Source organism: Lactuca serriola, chromosome 5, assembly GCF_051521515.1.
Source record: "Lactuca serriola cultivar US96UC23 chromosome 5, Lser_US96UC23_V15, whole genome shotgun sequence".
Lineage (NCBI taxonomy): Eukaryota > Viridiplantae > Streptophyta > Magnoliopsida > Asterales > Asteraceae > Lactuca > Lactuca serriola.
This window is the reverse complement of record NC_136412.1, coordinates 227,041,011-227,052,381: the sequence shown is the minus strand read 5'-3', so window position 1 is coordinate 227,052,381 and position 11,371 is coordinate 227,041,011. Positions and strand designations below refer to the sequence as shown.

At 38.8% G+C, this 11,371-nt stretch overlaps 1 protein-coding gene across 1 annotated transcript; it reads right to left on the bottom strand.

The window, feature by feature from the left end:
- Nucleotides 1-9,685: 9,685 nt before the first annotated feature.
- LOC145050230 (uncharacterized) lies at nt 9,686-11,063 on the bottom strand. Its single transcript, XM_078998515.1, has 2 exons — nt 10,317-11,063; nt 9,686-9,697 (listed from the first exon to the last, which is right to left on the bottom strand). Exons 1-2 carry the CDS (start codon nt 11,061-11,063, stop codon nt 9,686-9,688), a joined length of 759 nt encoding a protein of 252 aa, XP_078854641.1.
- Between the last annotated feature and the right edge of the window lie 308 nt (nt 11,064-11,371).

Genomic DNA, 11,371 nt, shown 5'->3' with positions numbered 1-11,371 from the left:
TCATCCACCCCCGGACGTTTCCGCCGCTCCGGTTTGGTGGTGTGACAGATTGGTATCAGAGCATTGTTTATAGTGAACTCAGTATATCAATTCATAAAAGATATACAACTATAAATACATTGGAGCTAAAGAGCTCTGACAATAAGTTTACTTTTAAAATATAAGTATTTTATAAGTAGTAGACTAACACTCATACATACAAGAACAACATCATAGTAAGTAACCACATAAAAGTATTTGGATGTTGGACACTGCAGTTAAACCTGGACAGTTATGTAATCATATCTAGGAAAAATATAGCTTGATCAACTATATTTATTTGTGATACGACCTACATGTGTTTAGGAGTGATGGTGGTGTTGCGACAAGTCTAAAACTTACCAACTCTACTTATACATAAGAACTATAGAACATAACATAAAAACTTAAAATGCTATAGGAGTATTTAAAGCACTATAATACTAAGAACCAACTATGTGAAAACAAAGGACCCTTACTGGTAGATCTATAAGTACTAAGTGTATATATTACGGTTTTATATAATTAAGGTTTTATAGACATAGAATGTGTGGCTTAGATTTACTTCCTTTTCCTTGTTTAGATGTGGATGTAGAGTAGGAACATTTATTCGAAGGTCTATTTGACCCAAGTTATATATAATTGGTATACATTTTGTGGTTATAGAAGGACCCACTATTAGATATACCATACAGAATACATTAGCTGTTAACTATAAGTTTCTTATATGGAAACTTGAAATTGTTTACTTGCCTTTAATAAGTCTATTAGATGTCTCTTACACCCCTATTCTTGCATAGATAACATGGTTGGATTTCATGTACCGGGAGACCCGTACTTACCCAATCAAGGAAACGGAGGTTGGATTGAAGATGAACCAGAGGATGACCATGTGGTTCCAATTGAAGAAGACTTCGAGGAGGAAGATGAAGAGGATATACAAGAAGACTTTGACTCAGAACCAGAAGTCTATAATCCACCTCAATTTGCCCAAAACCCAAACCCCCGTCAGGACTTCCAAGGTCCGACACCTTAGTGGGCAGTGAGTACGTCGAGTTGCTCGTAAAGACAAGCAAGCAAGGGCAGCCATCCACCGAGTTGTGGAGGTCGTTGCTACCTCAATATTCAATATAGTTCGCTTCCGCCACTTGAGCGAGCACCAAGAGTTAACCAGAAATCACACCGAGGCCCTGCAAATAGAACTGGCTGCAACCCGAGCTGAAGTCTGAGAACTACGGGAGTGACAAGTAGAATTGGAAAGGCGCATGTTTAAAACAAAACACCAGTTGGCTAAATCCAAGGCTGAAACTAGTAGGAAGTCAAACCACACTCCTCGCGAATAGAGCTTACTCTACTCACTCTTTTGGATAGTTTACGTATATACATTAGTGATGTTTTCATGTTCATAGTACGACCTCGAAATTTCATTTCTCGATAGGTCAATACGCTGTCAAGTTTTCCGTTATGTTGGTATATTGTAGACCTATTACAAGGTCAAATTTTCCAAACACTATGTATCTAATATACCAATGAAAATGACAGACATCTTATTTACTTTGAAAATCACTACCCAATTTCAAATTATTGCTTTGGAAGTTATTCATTGTGGTAGACTTCTATATAAACTCCTTTTAGAATACATATTGAACTATTATAATTAGTTCAAAGACATCTGATTTATAATCACTATTGATGTCCTACTACCTTTCTGTCTTTTAAACCTTAAAGCAAAAGATGCCTCCAAGAAGAAATCCAAGGGGTATCAATGATAATGTAGCTCCGACACCACCTCCACCTCCGGTGCCACCACCACAGTTTCGAGCTGCTATGTTTTAGGCAGAGGTCACCACAGCTGTTGTAGCCACCATGTCACACATAAATACAACTGGTTCCAGTGGATCTGGGAGTGGTGCCCATCCCTCCAATCATGGTGAAAGTCATGGACACCCACGAGAGTGTTCTTATAAGGACTTCACAAATAGAAAACCTAGAATCTTTAATGGGACTGGTGGAGTTATGGATCTAACTCAATGGATAGAGAAAACCAAAGCAGCCTTTGAGATTTGCTCGTGCCTTGAAGGGAGCAAAGTGACATTTGTTGCCTGCAACTTTTTTGAACGATTTCTCACATGGTGGAATGGCCATCTAAAGTCACTAACTCTTATATTGGCTAATTCAATAAGCTGGGAATATCTGAAATCGATGATGATTCAAGAGTATTGCCCGATGGGTGAAGTAAAAAATCTCGAACAAGAGCTTTAGGGTGTTACCATGACAGGTACAGACATAACAACTTACACCAATAGATTTAGTGATCTACCGATTCTATGTCCTGGAATGGTTGCTCTGGAGAGAAAGAAAGTTGAAAGGTATATTTGGGGACTATCAGCTCAGATTCAAGAGAGCACACACCACGATGTTTAGCCTAGGGTGTTTACTTTGATGTTCTGATATGATACTCTAATTTGATACTATGAATTATGTTTTTGGATGGAATGATTTTGATAACTATGGTTTATTTAATAAATAAAAATGAAATTTTTGGTCATGATTTTTGGGATGTTACATGTGGTGTTAGTGTAATACGAGTGTAGAATAGTGATCGAAGTGAAAGAAGTGAGTTACAAGGAAACCCCTTGATCTTTTTAGGATCTCCGGCATAAATCCTTCGGATGTGACAATCATCACCTACCTTGTTTCTTTTTATTGATTTTAATATGAGATTACAGATTCCGGGATTCTCCTTGAACAAGTATTTTCATGTTGTTGACTTGGTATTCCCGAGTCTTAAGCTCGGTTGAAATGATTCACTGTTAAGAATGAGTCTTGTGTTGACTACTTCTGCACATGTGAGAAAAAGAAAGAAAATATAGCCATCATAAGTGCTATGAAATATCAGTGGTAATAATCAAGATCCTAAGAAAGGTTCGGGATTCTGAAAGATCTAAAAGATTTGGGATTATGATTACGCTTGAGGATCTTTTCCCTATAATTCATCCAAGTTGCTTCCAAATCATCGCTCCACTCGAAATATCTGAAAACGACATAAAAACATGAACATTATGTAAATTTTGACAAGATACATGACCTTAACATTATTTAAACTAATGTACATGAAAAACATCAAATATGATGTAAAATTCTTATAAAAACTATCATAAAAGAAACTTAATGGCATCTATCAAATCTCCCCAAGCTTAAACCTCACTTTTCCTAAAGGAATAAAAAGATTAAACATTATAAACAAAATGGAAAGATGTAGGTAACCTAAAAAGAACTTAGAATTAAACAAACTTAAATAAAACAAAATTAAGGAAACTAAAAACTTCACTCTTTTTTTCCACGAGATCAGACTTCACAACGAGGAAGCTCCAATGAAATCATGAACTTAGACAACAGTCTCAATACCCATATTGTAGTTTCAAAACTTATATTTACTATGACAAACTAACCTTTGATTGATAATTTTTATGTCAAATTAAATTTGTGAAAACAAAGTATTTTTAAAGATAATTTCATGAAAATTCCTTTGTAAAAACTTAACTTCACCGACCCCTAAACTCCTCTAGTGAAAGCGGTAAGCTCGATTATGGACAAAAAAATCCATGCTTACACCTATGATTCCATTATTGAGGGACATAACTCATTATACCACACATCTTCTTTGTCTTGATCAAGTCTTAATATTTAAGTTTTCTGGTTGTTGATTTCAAATTGAACTTAAATTTGAATTTCAGATTTCTTCAAGTTGTTTGATGTACCATTTCTAACAAGTACATTCATTGAGCAGGGGTTTCACTTTATGGCCCAACATATCTTCAATACTTCGAAAATGATAATTAATTGTGTGCATATAACAATATTTCTCTCCTAATCTCAAAAGGCGCAGAAACTATACGGTTTAGTACTTCAGGGAATGAAAAGGGTTATTCAATCTACGTTCTTTTTAAGGCATTAAAGGAAATTATTTTTAAAAAAGTATTCGGTTTTCCATCCCACACTTTCATTATAAAAATTATTCGATTCTTACATTGGTTTGTATTACATAAACATTTTAAAGTACTTTCGAATCTTCAAATGATAATTCTTATATTTGGTTGTAGTGCAAGTATTATTTTCAATTCATATCACACTCCATCTTTTGACAGTTATCGATTGTAAAGGATATCCTCATCTCATATAATTTTCCAATATATTTTTTTTCATTTTTTGTTTTTTACAATCATTTTTTTGACATAGAAAATAAACAAAAAATAAAATATTTTTGGGGTTTTTTATAATGCAGAAAACACAGGAAATAATTTTGAATTTTTGTAACATCCCGACTCCAAGGTATAATATTTAATTAATTTATATTCATGTTGTCAGAACAACTCGATGACTTGGAGGCCCCAACTTGCCGAGAAGAGAATTAAAATGGTCGCATGATTTTTAGAGTCTACACCACGAGCTGTAGGACCCCAACACGACGAGTAGGAGCTAAGTGTGAAAACCATAATGTTCAGGGTTAGTGTCCTATTTAAAGGACCTTAATCCTTCATATCTGCCTCCCTTCTCATCTTCACACCGAGAGAAACCCTAATTGAGCTGTATTCATTTATCAGAGTGAGAAAGGATAAGATTGCATGTTCTAGTGCATTTTTGGAAGGAGCTTGAAGAGCAAAAGGCTTGCAACGAGAAGAAGCCCTTGGATCCGGTGTTCTTTCAGTGCTAGCTGCTATTTGGAGGTAAAAAGCTATCACCATGATCATTGTTTGGTTAGATCTCTTCACTAAGAGTTTATGGTCATTACCATCTTTTCTTTGGGTCCTTAAGTTGTTTGAGCTTACCATGGAGTTGAGACTTCAGATCTGGACAATATGCGGTCCCTTCGGCATAAGGAAACCAGTGCAGTCGCAGCCGGAGGTGAAGCGGGCTAAGCCCGTTGATTCGAGAGCTGAAGGCCAGAAGGTCCACACTTGTGGCAAGTACGAAGAGAGTCATGAGGGGTCTTGCCGAGTGAGGATTTGCTACAAATGTGGCAAGGAGGGACATATGGGGAAGGACTTCCCGAAGGGATTTTCAGTTTCCTTTCAATACAAATAGACGGGCCACCAGAAGGCCGAGTGTCCTAATCTCACTCTGGGATCAGCCCAGGCTTCTGCTCATGCTGCTTTACGTGTTACTGATGGTCGGCCGGGGAAGGCCGAGCTTCGGAGGGCTCATGGGACAACATTTCAGTTGACTGCGGAAGAGGTTCGCGTAGCTCCTGATGTTGTTTCTAGTACATATCTCCTTATTGATGTTATTTTATGATTTGTTTATGCTTATACTATGTTGTATATAGGTACTTTTTTGTGAGTTTTGTGCCTGCTTTGGTGTTACTTGACTCAGGTGCGAGTCGATATTTCGTGTCTTTATCCTTTCGTCATCACATTATTGTTAGACGTGAGGCGTTGAGTCAACCACTGATGGTTTCTATAGTTGATGACCATGTGGTTTTTGCCACTGATGTATTCCGGGGATGTGTATTAGAGATTTTCGGTGTTGAGTCCCCGATAGATCTGGTGCCGATAGCAATGGGTGGTGTTTTTGTCATAGTGGGCCTGGATTGGTTGAGCCGGTATGGAGTTGTGATTGACTATGAGCGTCAGATGGTGACCATACGAGACCTTAGTAGGGGAGTACTTACTGTGTATGGCGAGGGGACCGGATCTGGATCAGCTTTCTGCTCTGCCGCCAGGGGTAGGTAGGGTCTACAGCAGGCGTGCATGGGTTTTTAGCATATGAGATGAATACGAGAGTTGCCACTTAGAGGTCGAGTTTTATCTCTGATGTTCCGGTAGTGTGTGAGTTCCCGGATGTTTTTCCTAGGAATTTTTGGGTGTGCCTCCCAAGAGGTAGGTGGAGTTCTTGATCGATTTGATTCCGGGTGTGGAGCCTATTGCCAAGGTACCCTATCTCCTGGCACCACCCGAGATGCTAGAGTTATCCTTGTAGCAACAGGAGCTGCTGGGGAAGGGTTTTATTAGACCGAGCAGCTCACCATGGGGAACATCAATCCTTTTTGTTAAGAAAAAGGATGGTTCACACCGGATGTGCATCAACTACCGGGTGTTGAACAAGCTAACGGTCAAGAACTGTTATCCACTACAAAGGATCGATCGTTTATTCGATCAATTTCAGGGACGTCTTGGTTTTATAAGATTGATTTGATATTTGGGTATCATCAGATGAGTGTTTGCAGGCCTATGTTGCATATGTCGTTGATCGTGTTTATAGACGACATTTTGGTGTACTCGAGGTCTAGGGAACAACAACAGGAGCATCTTCGGGAGATTATTGGAGTATTGAGGATGGAGAAGCTTTATGCCAAATTCTCCAAGTGTGATTTCTTGTTATGAGAGGTCCGGTGCTTGGGACACCTCATTAACCAGAATGGGGTTTTGGTCGACCCGACCAAGATTGAGGTAGTCATGATATGGGAGGTGCCAAGATCCCCATCCGAGATCAAGAGTTTTCTGGGCCTGGTAGGCTACTATCAGAGCTTTATCATAGATTTCTTCAAAATTTCCGTTCCTCTCACGAGACTGACGAGGAAGGGTGTTACTTTTGTATGGAGGCCCGAGCAGTAGGCTTTATTCGAGACGCTTCGCCAGAGATTGTGCGAAGCTCCAGTGTTAGCCCTTCCTGATGGAGTGGAGGACTTCATAGTCTACTATTATGCATCTATATTAGGGATGGGTGTCGTGTTGATGCATACGAGGCATGTGATAGCATATGCATCAACGCAGCTGAAGCCTCACGAGACGAGGTATCACACCCACGATTTGGAGTTGGGGGCGATGGTGTTCTCCCTCTAGATTTGGAGCCACTATCTTTATGGTCTCCGGTGTACCATATACATAGACCATAAGAGCTTGAAGTACCTTATAGATCAGCCCAACCTGAATATTAGACAGAGAAGGTGGTTGGATGTACTGAAATTCTATTAATGTGAGACTTTTTATCACCCTGGCAAGGGTAATGTGGTAGTCGATGCTCTGAGTCATAGAGTAGTGAGTGCTCCGATCCCAGATGTGTGCATGAGGATGACGGTGATGAATGAAGTCTTAGATATCATCCGAGAGGCCCATGTAGTGGCCGTGACACCAGAGAACCGTAAGAGAGAGTGGGTGATCGGGCAGATTTCTGAGTTGGAGATGGATATTCGGGGGATTATGACTTTCCGCGGGCAGATATGGGTGAGTTTTCAGACACTCGAGGACAAGCTACGTGCATGTGTTATGGACTTCGATGGAAGTTGGGACACTTACTTGCACTTGGCTGAGTTTTCATACAATGACAACCATCACTCCAGTATCGGTATGCCTCCCTTTCAGCTTTTATATGGGTGGAGGTGTCGGACTCCCATCTATTAGGGAGAGGTAGGACAGAGAGTGATGGTGAGCACTGAGATAGTGATTAAAATGATAGAGCTAAGCCAGCAGGTCAGACAGAGGTTGCTGACAGACCATAGTCATCAGAAGATTTACGCAAACCGGTGACGTTCAGAGCTAGAGTTCCAGGTCGGGGATTTTGTCCTCCTAAAGGCATCCCTGTGGAAAGGAGAGATCTTGGATAAGAAGATGAATGTCTTGAGTAATAAAGAGGTTCCGTTGGCTCAGGTTCAGTGGCAACATCAGAAGGGATCCGATTGGACATGGGAGTCAGAGTCCGAGATGCGGGAGCAGTACCCAGAGTTGTTTCTGGAGGATGACTTCGAGGGGGGAAGGCTGATTATAGCAAGGGAGATTTGTAACATCCTGACTCCTAGTTATAATATTTAATTAATTTATATGCATGTTGTCAGAGCAACTCGACGAGTTGGAGGCCTCAACTCGCCGAGTAGAGAATTAAAATGATCGCGTGATGTTTAGAGTCTACTCGACGAGTTGGAGGACCCCAACTCGACGAGTAGGAGCTAAGTGTGAAAACCCTAATTCTCAACGTTTGTGTCCTATTTAAAGGACCTTAAGCCTTCATATATGCCTCCCTTATCATCTTGACACACTGAGAGAAACCCTAATAGAGTTGTATTCATTTGTAAGAGAGAAAAAGGCTAAGATTGTATGTTCTAGTGCATTTTTGGAAGGAGATTAAAGAAAAAAAAGGCTTGGAACGAGAAGAAGCCCTTGGATCTGGTGTTCTTTTAATGTTAGCTGCTATTTAAAGGTAAAAAGCTAATACCTTGATCATTGTTTGGTTAGATATCTTCACTAAGATTTTATGGCTATTTCCATCTTTTCTTTGGGTCCTTAAGTTGTTTGAGCTTTCCATGGAGTTGAAACTTCAGATTGTGACAATATCAGGTCCCTTAGGCCTAAATATTCATGCTTTATCAAGCTATTGGCCAGCTTTCATGCACTAAACCTTCTATAGAGCTTGTTTTGGCATTTTGAGCCCTAGATGTCATGCATGGACGTAAAGCTTGCAACTTTACGCGATACTTCAGCCTTAGAAGGCTAGACCTAGAGTATGAGGCCTTTGTTCTGCTTAAAAACGTTTGAATGATAGAATAGACTGAAGGCGATGAATTGATGAGCCAACTCAACGAGTTGGCTAGGGTTTTCCCTGATAGTTTGGACGTGTTACAACTCGGTGAGTTGGTAAGACAACTTGACGACTTGAGTTGGATTTTCCTGATACTTCACAGAAAATGAAGGAACCCAATGAGTCGCATAGATGCACTCGACGAGTTGGGTCAACATGGACTGTTGACTCGAGTGTTGACTTTTGTTGACTTTTAGGGTTTGGTCAAGACATGAATTATGGAGACCATGGAGGGGTAAAATGGTCTTTCACCCTTTCCAAGAGTTAGAGAAGGGGTTAGCCTAACTTTTTAGAGTTGTAGTTATAAAGTGTTAATTAGAGATGATTATGATATCTGGCAGAGTCTAGACCGTTCGAGGGGTACGAGATCTACTTTCTTACTTATGAGGTGAGTCTTCTGACTATACTTACCTGAGTGGTAATATTACGTAACCGGATGGTCTTATTTGAGTTATCGAGCAGAGGCTCCTATGTGCTTATACTGAATTATTCCATATTATGCATTTTGTCTATATGATTTATGTTATATGTTATTATATGCCTTATTGAGTTACGACCGGAGGGTCCAAACCGAGTTGCGAGACGAGAGGGTCTTTACTGAGATACATGATTGCATGATTGGAGGGTCCAACTTGGGCTGTGAGACTGGAGGGTCTTCACTTAGAGACATCACCAAAGGGTCCACACCGAGCCGTGAGACCGGAGGGTCCTCACTGAGACGCATGACCGGAGGGTCCATGCCGAGTTATAGCCATGAGAGGCTTATTATTTGTGTATGTGGTATTTTGGGGAACTCGATAAGCTTTGTGATTACCGTTTTTGGGTGATTTGTGTTTCAGGTACATCTCAGCATCGCGGGAAGGTGTCGGTTTGACTGTACACACCAGTTAGAGATTACGTTTTTGAGGAATTTGGGTTATTATCAAACATTTGTTGACTTGTGTTTTGACAACTTATACATTTTGTGGTTTTTGAGAAATGTGATATTGGCCTTTATGTGATTTAAAACATGAAAATTTTAGTTGAAAATTTAGAGTGTTAGAATTTTTCTCATGTTTTATATAACAATGAAATGTAGAAAAGAAAATCGAAAATTTTAACTAAAAAACTAAAAAAAAAATTAACAAAAATGCAAATTTTTAAGTAGCCCCCTCCTGAAGCTTAAAATGAAACATTGTCTTCAACGCTCAGAGAAAGAAATGAAAAACTCAATAAGACATATAAAAGCAAAAGATTGCAACTAGGAAAGAATAAACCCGATATGTTACAAAAAATTCTGATTTTGATGAAGATGTTGGCGAAAAATCTAAATTTCAGCAACATAGAAGATCCTATGATTTCTCCAACCTTGCGTGGAGCTGCGACCACTATTTATTAAATGAAGAAATATAAACTATGCGGGTTTCCTTCTGTAAAGTGGCCATTTTTTAAAGTCGTTGACTCGATTTTGTCCAACGAGATTTGTTAACTAGTATTGTTGGGACTCCTCTTCAGCTCAACTCTTTTCTTTCTCACTGTAGATCCCTTCAGATATGGAAAAATTTGTGGATACGAAACTTGCTCAACACCTATGAAAAACTTCAAATTTTTAACAGTAGACTCGTTTTCAAAATTGTTGAGTCTTTTTCTTTTTCTATTATTTTTTTAGAAATCTTCTGATCCCCAAGCTTGTCTTTTTCTATCAGCTTCATATCAACTCCTTCAACATAAATGATATCCTCCTTCACCTCCCCAAGCTTGCTTCTTTTCATCTCTTTTAATGCATCATTAGATAATTTTCTGTCTACAAATATTTCTTGCACAAAATCATCAAAAAACTCACAACAGTCCTCAGGTAAAGGACAGTTGGTACCCAGAAAGTTAACAGGAAGGTCACTAATTAGATTTTTAGCATCATATCTATTAAAATTGACCACATCACCATCAAACTCCGTAGTAAGTGTAGCAACAAATACATCAATTTTCGTTTCAGCAGCTTTCATAAATGGTCTTCTTAAAATGACTGAGTTTTTGTATGATACATCAACATTAACAATGTCTAATATGTAAAAATCAACATGGAAAATAAGTTCATTCACTTGCACAAGAAGATCCTCTAATACACCTATTGGGTGTATTGTCGAATGATCAGTCAACTGAATGATAGTCTTGGTCTTTTTCAAAGGTCCCATTTTTAATTTTTCAAAAACTAAAAATGGGAGGACATTGATTAAGGCACCTAAGTCAAGCATGGATTTTGGAAAAATATGGCCACCCAATTTACAAGGAATCGAGAAAATTATTGGATCCTTGCACTTTGGAGGTAAACCTTCTTGTAAAATTGCAAAAATATTTTCAGCAACCTTGACAGTTTCACCAATTTTTTGTATTTCTGTGAAAGCCACAATTTTTTTTAATAATTTAGCATAACGAGGAATCTGATTTATAATATCTAAAAGTGGAATATTTACCTCCACCTTACGAGAGGTATCCATAATTTCCTCATCCTCTCGTTCATGCTTCGTGCTTTTTGGTCATGACGTGAATGGTGGCACTGGCTTGTACTCCTTTAGAACGAGCTTTTCATGTTTGGGAGTTTCTTTCTCTTCATTTCTTATAACTTCTTTTTTACCCAAAACCTCTTCAGTTACCTCTTCAACCTCTTCTTCTTTTTTATTTATTTTTATTTTTTTTTCCTTTTTCTAGTTCGCTTTGGTCTTCATAAACTTTTCCACTTCTCAAGCTAATTGCACTCACGTTATGTTTCGGGTTATTTTCGGTTTTCCTTGGAAATTTAGCTTGA

Excerpts from the sequence above, each read along its gene's own strand:
- LOC145050230 (XM_078998515.1), bottom strand. The coding sequence starts at position 11,063 with ATGGATACCTCTCGTAAGGTGGAGGTAAATATTCCACTTTTAGATATT.